Genomic DNA, 18,778 nt, shown 5'->3' on the forward strand with positions numbered 1-18,778 from the left:
CTCTGAGAAAGTAGAGTTGCTTACCTGTAACAGGTGCTCTGAGGTCAGCAGGACATTAGTCCTCATAAAACCCACCCGCCACCCCGCAGAGTTGGGTTTCTCATATTTGTTTAATTTTAATAATTCTATATTACAAGACTGGAGAGGGACCCCCACATGGACACGTGGTAAATGGCATGCTGGACATGCCCAGTGTGCCTGTCAAAGTTCTAGAAACTTTGACACAAGTTTTCCGCATCGGGCTCTATCTGATGTCATCCACTTGTGAGGACTAAGATCCTGCTGTCCTCTAACACCTTTTACAGGTAAGCCACTCTGCTTTATTTTGACTTTGAATAGAATTATATTAAATTCACAAATGAGATACTTTCATCTCCTTAAATCTTTACCACCATCACCGAAGAGTCTGAGCAGCCATGCAAAACACATCTAAGTACATCTCTGGGGATGTTAAGAGGAGCAATGGAGGCAACAACTCAATTTAGCATTTTTAGTGTGAGCTAGGTTACCAGAATAACATTGCCAAACAATTATTTGGGCAAGTTGACCGGTGTGACCATATTTTATCATCAAACAGATCATTCATCATTAGAAAGTAGGCAGCTATTCTGTATGCTATGAATTCATGGTGCTCGCTCTGAGCTTGGGTGAAAGTAAATGTAATAAGCTAAAAGATAGGAGGGGGGGGGAGGGGTTTCTCCCCCTCCCCAGAATCTGCAAACAAAACGCCCAGGATTATGTTGATATAGAAGTAGTGATCATTAACATCCACATTTTAAACAAAAACTTTCTGCATAGGGCTTTGCATCTCTGACAAAAAAAGAAAAAAAAAAAAGTGACATTCTTCAGTTCTGTTTTGCATACACAACTCACAGAAATGATTTCGCCTAACATGGCTCCACGTCATGTTCTTGTCCTCAATATCCATCCTATACATTCTCTCCCTCCTACACTAACTGCACAATCTGCTTTTGTCCTGACAGCCGAGCTCTTGTAAGAACATCATCCTTGTGCTCATTTGGGGGGGGGATAATGTTTTGTTCTATAACTCTCTACACCTTGGGAGAAGGACTAAAGCTAATAGGGCTCCAAAAACCGCTTAATGAAAGGTCAGGGTTTTCCCAGAGTCAACTGTCGCACTCACTGCATGTAGAAATTTAATGACCAAAGAAGTGCAGGTTCAGAGCATCAGGGTTCAGTTTTAATGTCCAAGGGAACATGGTCCACGTTTGCACATCCAAACAGACATGGCCACCTTAATAAACTGTTAACTGGTTTGAAATGACCATCAGCTACATCTGCAATCTCTACATCCCACACCCCCCCATCATATATTTTTTATACAAACATTCTAGAGAGAGAGAGAGACCTGTGCAGAAAGAGCAAAAGGTATTTATAAGTCTGTTCCAGTGTTGTACATTCAGTTTGAAGCACATTTAGATTACAGAAATATATACATTTATGAGCAATGATACCAAGCACGTTGGCTGAGCAGCTAGAGGCTGCATCTCAAACATGGTAGCAGCTGGCAAGAAATAAACTGTTTGAAGAAAACAAACAAATTGAACAATGAAGCGTGTAGTGCTTGCAGGACTTAAACCTACATGTTTATATTTAAAAAAAAAAAATAGGCATTTTATTCATATGAATAGAAGTAATTATTGTTATATAAACATTTAGGTGGGGGGGTGGGCAGCGTATTAAATTAAATATCCAAAATACTACCTCTCCCCTCCATTAAAAAAAAAAAAAATCCCAAAACAAAAAAAATAAACTTGGGAAAAGCTGAAAGCTTCAGAAAAATGAAGTACAATGAAAGGTGGTTAGTTGGCAGTTCTTCAAATTCAGGTTGTTTTTCTTTGCTCTCCAGTCTGGTCGTGAAATAGAGATCCAAACTATATGACCAACTGCTACTGAAACTTTTATTAAAAAAAAAAAAAAAAGTCCAACTCTGAAGTCATTTTTTTTGCCCCCATGAACAATAAACTTTACTCCTGGATATTTTTCACTTTTCTATGCCTCTTCAATCCTCACTTTGATCACAATGGCGAGATTAGTCATCTCTAGTTGGATTCTAATCTATTCTATATACGGCTATAGATGTGTTACTACTGATGGGAGCCTGACGTAAGCAAACCCGCAGAACCTCCTCTAACGCCTCCCACTGTTGCAGAATTATCCTAGAGATTACATTGAAGGAGTGCACTGTTGCAGACCACAGCCCATTACAACGATCCGTACCATGGCTTTTATGCTTTAGGTGATTTTCAGGAGTTTTCAAAGCTTTGCTTGATCAAATATTGAACTTATAAAAAAAAACCAAAACTGAAAAAAGGGAGAAGAGAGAGGTTTCTGCTGCTAGCTCGTACTCTTGCCAGTCTGGAATATGGAGGGTATGGCGCCACCTGCTGCCTCGGCAGACCAACAGCAGCCAAAAGGGGAGACATGTTAGAACAGGAGCCCAAGACCATCTTACATTCATAGCACATGCACACCGTGTCACAAGTATAACGCAACCAGGGCAGGTTAGCTTCAAATTGGAAAAAGACATTATTAGCAGGTAAGAAATTATTTTGTTAAGTCTCTGCCAGTTTGGACGTAGGATGGGGCATCCGGCTCTTGGAATATGGTTCTGACAGCCAGCCACGTTTTTCCTGCCTGGGACTTGAGGGGGCTGGAGCAAGGTGGTTTTGTTTTGCCCACCTAGGGCAAGGCGGGAAATGCTGCAGTGCTGGCAGGGTTTCCAACCCCTGCCAGCAGAAGAGAAAGACAGAATGTGAGGAGGAAAGGGGGTGAGCAGAAGCAGAAGAAAGGAAGGGGAGAGGGGGCAAGAGTGATTGAGGGAGAGTGTGCCACAAACCCATCCCCCCCCTCTGGGGGGGGGCAGATGCGGAGTAGGGAGATGACAGGGAGTAGGATCCCTGGGCTGTGGCAGGGCTGGCAGCTTCCTAGAAATATTCTGCTACCCTGTCTGCCATCCCTCTGTGGGGAAACCTGCCCCCTTCCCTCAGCATTTCAAATCATTAGAAGGGCCACGGCTCCAAGGAGAGATTCCCACCTCATCAACGTCCCCAGCCCTTCCAGTGATCTGAAGTGTGGCATGCCCTTTGCTTAAAAACGTTAGGGACCCCTGATGTAAGGCGCTGCCGAGGCCCTACACGAGGTGGTTAGTTACGGCTTACAGAAGTCCTCTTCTGAATGATGTGTCCACTGGATGCCTCCCTGTTACTGTGATGGAAATAACTTCCAGATGGGAGCCTTACAGGTCTGTCAGACATTCACTCTCTCCCTTTGTTTCACAAAGCGCGCCTTCAAAATCTTGAGGTCAAGAAGCCCCCCCATCTTATAAAGTTTCAACTAATACAATATTTTATCCATCTGTCAATGGATGTTTTGGAACTTCACCTTTTCGTTTGTCCCAAATAAAATCAAATGTCTGATTAAAAAAAAAACAAAAAACTGTTCCAAATCCCCTCTCAACATCCCGTGTAAACCTGCACAGGAGACCTGGGCCCTGGACAAAAAGAAAGCAATACTAGCGCTCAATACTAACAAAACACCGAATCCACTTTAAAATGAAATGAAAGATCATCCTTAAACTTGGATCATCACTGAAGAGGAGGAGAAAGAGAAGTCAGAGCCTGCCGCGCACTGACTTTTCTCAGACACATGGCGACAAGAAAATAATTTTGTCAAGAAACCGAGGCTAGCGGCTTGGAAAAGCAGGCTTTACTGATGCCTTCCCAAAACAGAGGTAAACTCCAACCTGGTAACAGACTTGTGAAAAGCGGGGAAACGGGGACGTTGGTTCTCTCAAAGGCCTTACAGTGCTGGGGTGGGAAGATAATGCTCTTCCTCTCACTGGCGCCTGCATTGCTGGCACCCTTCAGGGGGGTCTGCTCCTCAGGCCTTTACCAAGACCGCACAAAAACTATAAAATAGGTTGCAAACAGAGCTGAAGGGAAGGAATGCTTTTTTCTCCCAATATGAAAAATGAACACTTTTTTCATAATGAAATGAGCAGCATTATTTGTAAAAGCCTTTCTCGACTTTAGTAAACCTTCACTGATTTAAGGCTGAAAGGGAGCAGACTTGGGAGTAACAGAAGGAAATATTTCTTCACAAAATGGGTGATGGATACATAGGACGGCCACGCAGTGGAGGCCTAAACACTTAAAGCAATCATGAAAGCACAGGGCTGGCTCAGAGTTCTTTCAACAGGAACGGGCTGACTAGATGTGCCTTATATCCCTTTATCTGCCGTCATTCCCTACGTTGGAACAATTTGACAGCATTGCTTTTCTAGAGCTTTTGCCTGGCCTCTTCTATCAAGTAAGCCAGCTTGGCTTCTGACAGCAATACCATGTTCTTCTGAGTGACAAACCTCGCTTCCAGATGACCCAAAAATTGAGATGGCTAGGGACATGACCTCTCCCAGCTGATAACCCACCTCTGATCCTGCAGGGATTTATGACTCCGGGCACCTCTATTACTCCCACACATTACTAACTCAGTGGGGTCTGTGCAACATTTCAGTGCGCAAAAATCCCGCCACTGGCAAACTGCTCTCTATTTCTCATGTCCAGCGTGTTAGTGGAAATGAAGGCTACAATTGTAAAATTCTTGGCCAGTGGTTCTCAGCCTGGTCTCAGCTGGCCTGGTTTTCAGGATATACATAATGAAATATGCATGAGGCTAATTTGCATGCACTGCCTCCATTGTAAGCAAATCTCTCATATGCATATTCATTGTGGATATCCTCCCCCACCCCTCTCCCAAGGAGGCAGGCCTAAGTTCACCAGCTGGTAGGCAGCTCACTCGGCTTACCACAAGACTCCAGATCCATCCAGTATCCCAAAAGGGTGGGTTTGCGTTTTACTTACATCAGTACTTTTTGAGGCAGGATACAACAGTATCGATATTAAACCAGGTTAAGAAGGGAAGGAACGGCTTTCACTTTCCTTTCCACTACGAGAATCTACCCTAGGGCTTTGAATTCTTTAAATCCTCCAAAAAAAACAAAAAACCCCAAATCTCTCTTGTAAAGATGACCTTTGTAAATACTTCAGATTTGATTTTAGACCGGACCAAAAATATACATTCGTACTGGAGGCCATGCCTACAACCAAAATCTTTTGTTCTATTTAGTCCTAACAAGTACTTAAGCTTATAGGCAGTGCCCTGTTTCCTTGTTCCATGTCCGCTCTTCCTGGTCAATTTTTATGTGGCTCTAATGAGACCACAGCACAAACCTCAAACTTACAAAATACTGACCCAACCTCTGACAGGGTGCAAACATGTTTTTTTATTGCCATCATTTGTCTTTTGGAAAACACCTAAATAAAGAGGCTTGCTACAGGAGAACTATCGGCTCTTTTTCACATGCAAAGCTCTGGGAAGATGGTAGCAGTAGAAGCCAGATTAGTTAAGCATGCTTGCTGTTTGTATAAGCAGTCAGCCCACAGAAGTGGATCCTGGCAGGCTGCCTGCCAGCTTGAATGGCCTCTTCACCAAAACACCAATAAAGTAAACTCCAAAATGCTTTACAGGGGGGAAAGTTCATCTTCATGACAGATGGCATTCAGCGCTATTTCTCAATGCCAATTTAATCACTTTACCCACAATTTTCTGCAAGTTAATTAGAGACCAACACTCCCTGAAAGAGAATCTCCAAACTACCAAGCCAAGATATTTCCTTTAAGTATGCAAAAAAAGGCAGCATACTAAAAATCACACTTGGGGTGGATTTGTAGATTAAAACAACTTCTACCAAAATGCAGAAATTCTAGCGTCGACAGAACTGTTAATGCAATAAAGTGCCTAGCCCTGGTCTATATTCATGGAACACAACCCGCATAACTTAACATCAAGTACAAAAATAAATATTAGTTCAAATAATCCAAAATTTTGGTGCAGTTCTCTTATCCTGACAGCTAGGGAAACGAGCAGGTTTAAGGTCATAAATAATAGGTAAGCCAGACTTTTGGAATCTAGAGTTTCCAGAATGCTTTCAAGTGGGTCCTGAGAAACCGGCACCAGCTTCCGGCTGCCATTAATACAGACAGTCTGTGAAGCATGATCACGGCGCCAGAGTCCACCTGCTGATGCTGGAGGAAGACTACGCACGTTACTAGAGAGTCTGGAAATCCCAGCCCTGTTCACCTTATTTTAAGTACTGTAACATTCCTGTAATATGTTCTCATGCCTTCACCCCAAACTCAGGGACTGAAACCACTACACGCCATCGAAAGCGAAACTGAATTTTTCTATTCTGCTCAAAGACCCAACCCAGAGATGACAAAGATCAGGATTCACCACACAAGAAACTACAAATTCACAACTCTTTAGCATTCTTCCTTCTAGTTTCTCATTTATACTCCCGGAGGTTTAGTTGCTTTCCGCCATGTTTACATCAGCAAGCTATGATTTGGCCAATCTGGCTTTTGCTTGATTTTTCCTAATTGGGCTCCGTACCTTGTTACCTTAAAAATGCAAGGGAGACTGAGGAACCTCGGCAGAGAAGACGCTCCTCAAAGTCTGACTGCTGTAAGAGACTCAAAATAAGGAAAATCAAGAAACCCCTCTTATTAAATACAGTATTTCATGCTATTCTGCTGAACCCAAGACTGTGCTAATACAAAAGCCATCAAACTGTGACAAAACTTGAAAAACACAAAACTGCTGGCATGCAGCTTTAAATTAGACCTAAAAGCCAGGTTTGAACTTTCAAAGTTGCTGCACGGAAATGCGAAGGCTTGGGTAAATAATTCTATGTCTGCTCCCTGCTTCTCACGTTGGGCCAGGTCAGTAGAGCTGCTTGAGGTACATGGGCCCTGAAGCAGCGAGACGGGAGGAGTCCTTTCTGAGAGATCAATACCAAATGACTAAGGAACGCAAGTTCCCTTAACTTCCCATGCCAGAACGACTCAATTTCCCGAGTCTGTGCCCTGCTTTACAACCCAGTAAGTCCCATACTACTTTCTAGAAAGAGTTACATCTAAATTTTACTGGCAGCCAAGCTTCCCAAACCCTCTTGCCATTTTTAATCAAGAACGTTTTTTCCCACTCTACCATGCTCTTATTTCAGAATGGGCCCATCAGACTATATGCTAAAAAATGTAGTAACATGAAACAACTTGCTTGAGCTAATTCTGCTCAGGTTTACGTGTCACATTTCTCCATGGCAATGCTACTATAGAGCTGGTAATCAAGAATAAGCCTCACACACATACAGCACGAAGATGTTGCTAGCCAATCAGATGCTGTCACCATTTTGGGCACGAGATATGTTCAAGGAGGTCTCATCTACTCACAGGCACAACTGAAGGTTGAGAAATATTTTTAAAAAGCATTTGGTGCTGGGGCCAGCCGACGGAAGACCACTCGCACGAAAGCAGTAATTTGCACATCACTCCGCACATTTTTCTAGGCAAAACTGGCTTTGCAGCACCCAAAGCCGGCAAGCAGAAAGCAACCTGAGCACACATGATATGGAGGGAAATACATCAGAGACCACATCTGCTGAGCCAGATGTAGCAGTCACGAAACCCTTAATGTTTACTTTCTACCCAGGTTTAGAATAAATCAATTTTTTGTTGTTTGCTGAAAAAGGGGTTCAGTGAAAATAGCGAAGTCACATTTAAAGTGAAAAATCAACTGTACTTCGGTATTCATGCAATTACAAGATCAGATTTCTACCGTTGCTTATTTTACCTTGTATATACAAGGAATGCAGCAGAGGATGTGGTCTTTTATCCTTCCTTTCTGAAGGAAAGATGGGGCAAGCAGAACGACCACCTCTGCAACATGCTTTCTTCAGTCTGCTTTTAAGGATCACTGCATGTCCACAGATAGACTGATTAACATGGTATGAAGGCACATCTTGCTAGGGAGGGAAACATTTTGTACAAAATTCTATAGGCTGCTGTTGACAAAATATAGTTATTTCTGATCACTGTTAACATTCAAATGCCAAAATGATCTGCTAAAGAGCAATGCCATCAGAATTCCTCAAATTATTGTTGTGAATTGCAGGGCCTAATTTAAGGGAAGAAGAAAGTAATGCTGGAAAAGACATGGCCAGCAGCACCCTGAGGCTCCAAGAGAACTATCATACCCTCGAGTACGTATCAGAACATTGCACTTTACCTCACCAGTGAGGAGAGAAATTCTACCAGAACTACTCAGTGCTACCAAGTGAGAAATAAAACAAAAAAAAGCATGCAGCAGCAAACTTACAAAATATCAGAAGGTCTGAAAATGATTGCTTTTAAAATCTTTGTATTCCCTGTGGAGGTGGCATGCTCGAGCTAGCTGCAGCTCCGGCGGTCAAGCCCTAGTGACCATGGAGAGATCAGTCTGGGTCTCGGAGCCAGCAGGGGTTCCCTGAGCTGCCTGGGCAGACTGTGTGGGGTAAGGGGGTGTGTGTAAGGGAAATGTGGGGATTAAAAGGCCCATTTCCTCACTCAGTAGGTGTTCTTGACAAGCTACTTCCTGGGGCTTAACAATGTCACCAGAAGTTCAACAAAGAGAGCAGTCTTGAAATACAAGTGTTACTCTGGATTTTGGTTATATAACTGGATTGTCATTGTTCTTGTAGCTTAAGTCATTCTTAAAGTCATACGCACATCAATAAGGCTGCAAAGTGACATCAGATATATTGCATCGGTCACATTCAGTCCACGACTTCATCTTGAACTAAGTTATTATTCAAACAATGAGGGGATGAACATAACTAACAGTGTTCTGTATGCCCAATGTAGCCCTGTGTTGGCTTTATGACATATGTGTTGGAGCCCAGCCCAGTCTATCAGAGGGCTAACGTACTTCATGGCTTCTCACCTCTTTTGTGGGGTTTATGACTGGCTCAGTTGTGCCCTTCCCCAAATCAGAAAACTTGCCGGGGGTTGGTTACTTCATCAGCAAAGTAGCTCCAAAGAGTTTCTATGTTCTAAAGAGTGTAAAAATATATTCCCGTGCCTGTAACCCAGCATCCAACTATGTAGGAATAAAAATAGACAAAGATCTGGAGCTTTTTTTTTTTTTCCTTTTAATAATGATTTTAGTCAAAAAAGTGTAGCTTTGAAAATCTCTAGCTATTGTGAAAACCTGAATCCAGTGGGGTGCAAATGAACTGAAAGGAGGTTGAAGCTATGGGCCACTCAGAACTGGGTCCAGGCTGTTCCCCCCTCCACTGCTTCCCACAGCCAAGACTGAAAATATACTGATCTCAGAACTGATATACTGTACAATCTTACTTTGGATTCAAAAGATGATTTGTTTTTATGTATACACAATCTGAACTTCACAGCAGTGCCTGGAAATATGAGAGTTTTACTTTCAACAGTGAAAACTACTTGACAAGAAGGTTGCTACTTCCTGTGATGTTTGGACCAGTATATAACGGGTTTTCTTGAAGTCTTTGCTGTCATATGGTTGCTGGGCTCTCAGCATTAATACACCGAAGCTCAGTTTTACTAGGAACAGAAATCGGAAATCAAGGAGTCCTCAATGAAAAGATATGACCATTGGCATTAAGACTGCTTCTCTCAGAATGAAGGTACACGTGCCTCTAAAGGGGTCAAAATTTGTGGAAGGAAGCTGCAAATATTCTAAAGTCCTTTTGTTGCTCAATTATTTTTCTTTCAACATGGAAACAAGGTGGCAATCTTAGCTGAACAGGGATGTTAAATAACTAAAAAAAAAAAAAAACCAAATCAAAAACAAAAACAAACAAAAAAAAAAAACCACACAAAAAAACACAACCCCCACCCCCCCAAAAAATAAAAAACAATGAAAAGCAGCAAAACTTTTTTCTTCTTTTTGCAGAAATGTCAACAAGGAAACACATCAAATGTAAACGCAGCGTTCATAAACTTGCGTCTCTTAATTTTGCAATAAATTCAACGTGTACTTTATGACTGTTCTTTAATGTCCTCAGTGCTGTCTGAAGATTCTTTGGTATCTTCTGTGTCTTGGCTACTGTTGTCTTGGCTTACAATCTCATTTTCAGATTTGGTCCCGTTGGGTATCGTCTCCTCACCATGCGTAAACCCATTTTCCGTGATGCTTGCCATGGCAATGGATTCGTGGAGCTTTAATTCCCCTTGGTCCTCTTCCTCCTCCAGGTTTCTCAGGACCAGTGGAAGTTTAGAGTCTGCCACGGTGTTCTCCAGTAAGGCAATGTTGCTCTCTTCATATTTTGGAAGGGGAGCACCTTCCTCCAGCTGTTTGCTATACTGCTTCCTGTTATCAGAGGCACTCTTAACTGCTTTTTCCAAAATTTCTTTCTCCACGAGTCGTAGCTTGATGGCCATTGTTGCATGAGAAGTAAGGTCGTCTTGCTCCAACAAGAATTTGTCATCCTGAAAAGAAATATAATTGCATATTTAAAGAATCGATATGAAATTGTTCTCTGCTGTACTCCTACTAATGAAAGTTGTTTACGAGTGAAGTGAAAAGTGCGTGTGTGTTTGTGCACAAATGGAGAAATTACTTATTCGATAATTTTGTTTTCCTTAGTGTAGACAGATGGACTCAGGACCAATGGGTATAGTATACTCCTGATAGCAGTTGGGAGACAGAGTCAGATTTCAAGCTGTCAGCCTACATATACCCGTGCAGGAAGCTTAGCTCTTCAGTATTCTCCTCCAAAAGCAATTGTGGATATATGTGTGCTATAATAACTTAATTAACTTGAATAACTTGATTAACTAGGACTGGCTCAACTGATTTCCAATTGGAGACCGCCAGTGAACTCAACAGAAAAATGCCGACACCCGGCAACTATGGTTATCTTGAACTAGGGGTAATACCTGGCGGACACGTGCTTGTCTTGCTCTCGGGGATCTTCACCCGAGGTTTCCTGATTTTGGGGCAGCCGTGAGCGGGATGCTGAGTCCATCTGTCTACACTAAGGAAAATGAAATTATCAGGTAAGTAATTTCTCCATTTCCTAGCGTGTAGCAGATGGACTCAGGACCAATGGGATGTACAAAAGCTACTCCCGAACCGGGTGGGAGGCTGCCCCTGGCCCACTTAGTACTGCCCTTGCAAATGAAGTGTCCTCCCGGGCCTGGACATCCAGGCGGTAGAACCTGGAGAAGGTATGTATGGAGGACCACATCGCCGCCCGACAGATCTCAGCAGGTGACAGCATCTTGGTTTCAGCTCAGGACACTGCCTGGGCCCTTGTAGGATGTGCCTTGACTTGCAGAGGCGGAGGCTTCCCTGCCTCTATGTAGGCCGCCTTGATTACTTCTTTGATCCAGCGGGCTATAGTTGCCCACGAGGCCGCTTCCCCTTGTTTCTTCCCGCTGTGAAGGATGAATAGGTGATCAGTCTTTCATACAGATTCCGATCTTTCCAGGTATTGGACTAGGAGTCTGCCGACATTTAGGTGGTGAAGACTGCATGAGTCTTCCGAGACCTTATGTTCGAGATGGTAGAAATATGGTTTTGGTTGAGATGAAATTGAGAAACCACCTTCAGAAGAAAAGAGGGGACCATGATTAGTTATATGGATCCCAGTGTGAACCTGAGGAATGGTTCTCGACAGGATAGGGCTTGAAGCTCGGAGATGCGACGGGCTGAACATATTGCCACTAGGAATGCAGTCTTACAGATCAGTAGCCGTAGTGGCAGACCGCGAGTAGGTCTGAAGGAAGCTCCCGCTAGGAAATCTAGTACTAGATAGAAATTCCATAGGGGCACCAGCCACTTTAAGGATGGTCGGATTTGTTTGACCCCTCTCAGGAAGCGGGAAACATCTGGATGGGTTGATAGACTGATGCACTCCACTTGGCTCTGAAGCAGGCCAGCGCGGCCACTTGAACCTTGAGGGACAACCCCATCTTTAAGCCGTCCTGCAGAAATTCAAGGATCATGGGGATTTTGACTGTCGCGGAAGGATCTCACAGTCCTCACACCAGGCTTCGAATAGTCTCCATAGTCGTATGTAAGCTAGAGACGTGGAAAACTTGCGTGCTCGGAGAAAGGTGTCAATCACTGCCTTAGAGTATCCGCTCTTCTTCAGGCGAGTCCTCTCAATGGCCAGACCGTAAGAGAGAATCGAGTCGGGTTTTCGTGGAGGATCAGTCCTTGTCGGAGAAGGTCCCTGTGTGGAGGTAGGCACAGAGGGTTCCCTGCAAGAAGTCTTTGCATGTCTGCGTACCATGGCCTTCTTGGCCAGTCCGGGGCCACTGGAAGTACTAGCCCCCTGTGTTCCATCTTGCGGATGATTCCGCCCAGTAGTGGCCATGGAGGAAAGGCATACAGCAGGTCTTCTGTGGCCAGGTCTGGACGAGGGCGTCGATTCCCCAGGATTGCGGTTCTCATCTGTGGCTGAAGAACTTGGGAACTTGGGCATAGGACCGGGTTGCCAGGAGATCCATGGCTGGGGTTTCCCAGTGGTTTACTATCAACTGGAAGGCTGTGGTCGACAGCGTCCATTCCCCTGGGTCTAGACGCTCTCTGCTGAGGTAGTCCACAGTGACGTTGTCTTTTCCTGCAATGTGGGCGGCTGAGATCCCTTGCAGGTTTGCTTCTGCCCACAACATTAGGGGGTCTATTTCCAGGGACACCTGTTGGCTTCTGGTTCCTCCCTGGTGGATGATGTAGGCAATTGTTGTGGCATTGTCCGACATGACTGACAGATTCGCCCCAGAGTCTGTGACTGAATTGTATGCAGGCTAGCCTGACTGCTCGGGCTTCCAGTCTGTTTATGTTCCATCCCGACTCTTCCTTGTCCTATTGTCCCTGGGCCATCAGCTCCTGGCAGTGGGCTCCCTATCCTCGCAGGCTCACGTCCGTGGTGAGCAAGATCCAGGTCGGTGGGGATAGTCTTACTCCCTTGCTCAGATGGTCTTCCTGTAGCCACCATTGGAGCTGGGTCCGAACGTCTGCCGGTAGCTGGAGGCGGACGGAGTAGTTCTGGGACATCGGATTCCATCGTGACAGAAGGGAACGTTGTAGTGGGCGAATGTGGGCCCTTGCCCATGGGACGACTTCTAGGGTTGATGTCATGAGACCGAGGACTTGGAGGTAGTCCCATACCTTGGGGCGAGCATAGTTCAACAGTTTTCGCAACTGGTCCATCAGTTTCCTTCTCTTTGTAGGGGGAAGAACGACCTTGTCTTGTTTGGTGTTGAACCAGACTCCCAAGTACTCTAGCGATTGGGAGGGCTGCAGGCAGCTTTTGGCTGTGTTGACAACCCACCCAAGATTCTGCAGTAGATTCTTGACTCTGGTGGTCGCCTGGTAACTTTCCTCTGGAGATTTTGCCCTGATCAGCCAATCGTCCAGATACGGATGTACGAGGATTCCTTCTTTCCTCAGTGTCGCCGCCACGACCACCATGATTTTGGTGAACTTCCGAGGAGCGGTAGCTAGTCCGAAGGGTAGTGCCCAGAACTGGTAATGATGGTCCAGTATCGCAAAGCGTAGGAAGCGCTGATGGTCGTGGTGGACCGGGATGTGGAGATAGGCTTCGGATAGATCCTGTGAAGTCAGGAATTCTCCTGGTTGTACTGCCCTTATGACTGAGCATAGGGTTTCCGTGCGGAAGTGCAGTACCTTCAGGTAGCGATTGACGGTCTTGAGGTCCAGGATGGGCCAGAATGTTCCCTTCTTCTTGGGGACAATAAAATAGATGGAATAGTGACCAGTATTTTGTTGGTGCATGGGCACCGAGGGTATCGCCTTTAGGCTAAGTAGTTTTGTCAGTGTGGTTTCCACTGCCGTCCTCTTGGAGAGGGTGTGGCATGGTGATCTCACAAATTTGTCTGGAGGGATGCTGTGGAAGTCCAGATAGTATCCCTCTTGAATGATGGTTAGGACCCTCTTGTCAGACATTATCTCGACCCATCTTTGGTAGAAGAGGGTAAGTCTGCTCCCTATGGCTTAGTCCTGTGGATGGGTCTGTTGATTCTCATTGTGGGGTGCGGCCGGGGCCTGTACCTGAGCCGGCTCCCCTCTTCTTGTGCCTGTTCTGAAAGGACTGGGCCCTGCCTGCGGGGCGAGATGCTTGGTATGTGTTTTTATACGGTCTAAAACGTTGGACTCCTCTGCCCTTGGTTCTTTTGTTCCTGTCCTCCGGTAACCGAGGGACTGGGGGATTCACCCCATTTGTTGGCTAACTTCTCCAATTCGCTTCCGAACAGGAGGGATCCTTTAAAAGGCATTCTCGAGAGTTTCGTCTTGGAGGTTGCGTTGGCTGACCAATTTCGGAGCCATAGTTGCCTTCTGGCTGCCACTATGGATGAGACGCCCCTGGCAGAGGTGCACACTTGGTCTGAGGTCGCATCCGTGAGGAAAGATATCGCCGGAAATAACGTTTTGGCGGAAGTGGTTGTGTCCCTGGAGAGGAGCAAGTAGGCACGTGTCACCATAGTGCAGCAGGAGGCGAATTTGTAGGGTCATTGCTGTGACTTCAAATGACTTTTAAAGGATGGATTCTTGACATCTGTCCTGAGCATCCTTGAGTGCAGCTCCTCCGACTGGGATGGTAGTGCGCTTTGAGATAGCACAGACCATGGTGTCCACTTTTGGGAAACTTAGGAGTTCTTTGGCCATGGGTTCCAGGGGGTATAGGGCTTCTAGGGCCTGTTCTCCTTTGAAGCTGGCCTCCGGGGCATTCCATTCCAGGTCAATCAGTTGTTGTATTGCCTGCAGCACTGGAAAATAGCATGAGGCCTGACGAAGACCGACCAGAACTGGGTTCGTCTTTGGCTCTGCTGTGGAACTTGTAACAGGAATGGCCAGCAGTTTCAGGCTCAGAGACACGAGATCTGGCAGCTCGTCTTTGGAGAAGAACCGCATCATGGTTCAGTATGGTTCCATCCCTGGAGAGATTTCCCCTTCCTCCAGGGAGTCAGGCTCTTCTCCCGAGGAGTCTGTGTCCCCTAGAGGGAGGTTTTTGCCCGGCTGAGGTACGTCTTGGGGGGTCCGAGAGGGGCTTGAAAGGTCTTGCGCTTCTGGTGGAGACTGTGGCTGAGTCACAGGTGGCACCGATTGTGCCTGGACAAAGGTTTGTAGCCCTTTGAAGAATTCCACCCAGGAAAAGGTCCCTGGGTCCATATTGAATCTAGTGGAGTTCCCCAAGGAGCCCATCTGAGGAGGGGCCAGGTCGGAGTCCAGGGTACTATCGTTGGTGGAGCCAGATTCCTCTACTGGCTGGAAAGGGCCTTGCTTCGGTTCCCGAGTCTCTTCGCACTGCAGGCATAGGGCAGAGGCCACTTCGGGTTGCGCAGCTCTCAAGTGGCAGGCTGGGCAGAAGGCTTGTCCCTTGGCTTTCTTGGCCGGCGGTGCCATGATTTGTGCATGTGGAGTGGCTCAATACTCGTTTGTGTGCCTAGGTGTGCGCGCCGGGAGACTTAGTTGTGCGCTCCGGGTGCGCCGACTATGTGCGTGCAGGTTGCTATTTGTGCCCTTAGCGGGGATGCGCGCGCCACTGTGCACACAGCGCACTGTGCACACAGGCCTATCTGTGCGCACGGCACCGTTGCACACAGGCCTATCTGTGCGCACGGCACTGTTGCGCACGCTGCTGTGTGCACAAGTCCTTTGTGCCCCCGGCTTGCCGCTGTGTGCATGGCTCAGTAATGCGGACAGTACGGTGATCCAGGGGGGGAAATGGCGCCGACGACCCCCTCCCCCCCCACCCCCGAGGGTTTCCACGAGTGTGGACCCTCACACCAGATTGGGGTCTAGCCCGGGGGCTGCTCAACCTGATTTAACAGACGCTGGAAGGACGATCTGTGCGGCTAGCCGAGCCTCGGAGACCGGAGTCTTACCTTGTCTTGGCACTTCCTGGTCTGGTGCCGGGCGGTCTCCGGCTGCGGGGGGAGAGGGAAAATACATTCACCGCCGTGCTCGGTATTGCACCTGCTGCTTCTCAGCCACTCTGGGGGCTAAGTCCACACTGGGAACCGGCTACCGGACCGAGGCTTGCCTCTGAGGGATCTCGGAAATCACCTCAGGAATTCTTGACTGGGGGAGAGACCCTTAGATATCACCGGAGAGCGGGGCTCATCTCCTAGAGGTAAGATTTCTTTCTTCTTTTGGTTTGGATTTTCTAACACTGCAAGTGTGTGTGTAGTGTCCCTAACTGCTTAGGAGATGAAGAAATACTGAAGAGCTAAGCTTCCTGCACGGGTATATGTAGGCTGACGTCAGCTTGAAATCTGACTCAGTCTCCCAACTGCTATCAGGAGTAGACTATACCTCATTGGTCCTGAGTCCATCTGCTAACATGCGAGGAAAGAGCTCTTTACTTCACTGTATTTCTTTTACAAACTTAGGAATCAGAAAAAAAAATGCTTCTATAAGCAGTTATAAGTAGACATTGGGATATCTAGGATATTGAAAGTGCCCTTAAATATACTATGTAAAGATCTCTTAAATTTAGGCTCCTCAGACGTGGGAGGATCCAGAGGCAGGAAAAGGGAGGGAGGAAGTTAGGCACGTAGCACAGATTTTCAGCACTAGGCACTAATGTGGACGGTGAAATCTAGGCACTGCTAAAGCAGCCCTGAATCTGGCTTCCCGTCATCCCCATCTCTTTCCTGCACTGAAAGAACGTTATGCTGGGGGACGCGGAGGGGGCTGTAATCAAAACTTTCTACATCTGCGGGTGGGCGAGGGAATGGCCCCAGACTTTTAATTTTATTGTGGTGGTGGGAGAAGACTTAGCCAGCTAGCTGGCTATATAGAAGTACCTTGTTAAGTGTGAGGTTTCCATATTCAGAAACAATTTCGGAGCCCAAGTTCAGGTGCTCAGCCTTACCAGGGCCTATTTTTTACTCCATTTTTATCCTTCTCCTATCTAGCCCAGTCATTAAAGAATCAGTTCTCAGGCTTGAGAAGCACAAACCACAGCTGCCATTCTCCTTCTAGCTGGGATGACTCCTCTTCCTCCCCTTCCCAGGCTGAGAATGCTGCCTCCGGTCAGCCTAATAAACCGAACCCTGGCCTTCCTCACAATAGCACTGCCACCGTCAGATGACCCCCAACAGTAGAAATACTCAAATACGAATTACCTGAACAGTGGTTTTGTATGTTTTCAAAAGAAGGGATGCTCTGGCTTCAAGGAATGTCCAAAGTTTGACTTCATTGTCCCAGCTAACTGGAAATTCAGAGTTGCCCAGAGTGAAGATTTTGTCAATTGCATGTTCTCCTATCAAATGTTCTTTTAGTTCCTCTGCAAAATGTATTGACATAACTTGTTAATGTTAAAAAAACCCACCACCACTCTATTTCCTGTTTTAGGATAAAAATCTAAATATGCTTTCCAGGACTCAATCAAAATCATTTGGGCAGGGCCCTTTCCTTCATAATTGTACAATTAGTCTTCTATTTCTGCCTCTCAAAAATATATAGCAAACCAAGTAAAATAAAGTCACTATCTTGAAACGTCATTTTAAGGTACTTCAATGAAAGCTGACCAGCAAGACCTGTATGAACAAACAGCCTAGTTAATTTGCTCTTTATCCTAAAGATGAAATGAAGAAAATCAAGGTTCTTTCAAGGGAATCTCTGGCTGCAGAACATAACTCATAACCAACAAATCCTACAGCAATAGTACCATCAAAAAGGGACGTTGTGCCTTCACAGATCGCACCAAACCTGCGATGGAGTTGACATTCCAAGGGGACTGGAGAAAATTGAGGGGAGCGGGGGCGATTTTAGAAAGTCTGACATGCAGTCCAGAGCATGGTAGCTAAAGTTTAATACATTAAAACCCAACCATTGTGCTGAGCAACAAAACTGAACATTTCCTGAGACACATTGAATGCAAATAAATGTTTGGACAGTCACACATTCGCAGGACATTACATAAATTCCTGGTGCAAACCACATAAGATGTGCCAAAGTTGGGTCGGACTAGAGGTCCATCGATCCCAGCATCCTGTCTCCGCTTGTGGCCAATCCGGGTAATTAGGATGTACCTCGCAGATCTGCTCCTTCTCGCTCACTCCGCAATAAGTAGTGGCCTTCTCGAGTCTACCTGGTCACTAACAGTTTATGGATTTTTCCTCCAGCAACTTGTCCAAACCCCTTTTTAAACTCAGCTATGCTAGATGCCTTGACCATAATCCTCTGATAACCATCTCACAGCTGGACTGTGCAGAGTGAAAAAAAAGCCGCGCTCTAATTTGTTTTAAACCTGCTTACCTTTTAATTTCATGGAATGTCCCCTTGCTTTGTACTATTGGAAATAGTAAATAACTGTTCCTAATTTACCTAGCAATAGAACATGGATAAACAACCTTTTATGCTTCAATAATTAATATCCATGAACACTAATTATTAATATTAAAGAAAAATATACTTCAAAAAATTATACATATGAGTGAAAAATCCAGTCATTCCCAATGTTTGTTCTTGCTGTAAATGACAGCTCTTTTGAAAATCATCAAATTGGGTGAAAAAACACTGGGGCAGATTTTTAAAAAGTATGCCCGCGCAAACAAAAGTATGCCGGATTTTAATAGATACACGCGTAGCCACACGTATCTTTTAAAATCCGGGGTTGGCACGCACAAGGCTGCGCAAAATCGGCAGCCTGCGCGCGCCGAGCCGCACAGCCTGCCTCCGTTCTCTCCGAGGCTGCTCCGAAATCGAGCAGCCTCGGAGGGAACTTTCCTTCCACCCCCCCGCACCTTCTCCTCCCAAACCGACCCCCCCCCCCCCAGCAAACAGACTAATCGCAGGGCAGTGTTCGACAGGACAGCACTAAACTGCAACAACGCTTATCAGTCTTCTTAATAATTCATATTTC

The 18,778-nt window shown here is 45.8% G+C and overlaps 1 protein-coding gene across 2 annotated transcripts in view; it reads right to left on the reverse strand.

Moving 5' to 3' along the window:
* Positions 1 to 1,374: 1,374 nt before the first annotated feature.
* Positions 1,375 to 18,778, reverse strand: part of SETD3 (SET domain containing 3, actin histidine methyltransferase) — a 182,043-nt gene continuing 164,639 nt past the window's right edge. For both annotated transcript variants that reach the window (XM_029597913.1, XM_029597912.1), the window contains exons 12-13: positions 17,037 to 17,197; positions 1,375 to 10,364 (exon numbers count right to left, since the gene is read on the reverse strand). In XM_029597913.1, coding sequence (XP_029453773.1) covers positions 9,915 to 10,364; positions 17,037 to 17,197 — 611 coding nt within the window. In that variant the 3' untranslated portion in view covers positions 1,375 to 9,914. The remainder of the gene's footprint in view (positions 10,365 to 17,036; positions 17,198 to 18,778) is intronic.

The sequence above is a fragment of the Rhinatrema bivittatum genome, chromosome 4, assembly GCF_901001135.1.
Source record: "Rhinatrema bivittatum chromosome 4, aRhiBiv1.1, whole genome shotgun sequence".
NCBI classification, from domain to species: Eukaryota; Metazoa; Chordata; class Amphibia; order Gymnophiona; family Rhinatrematidae; genus Rhinatrema; species Rhinatrema bivittatum.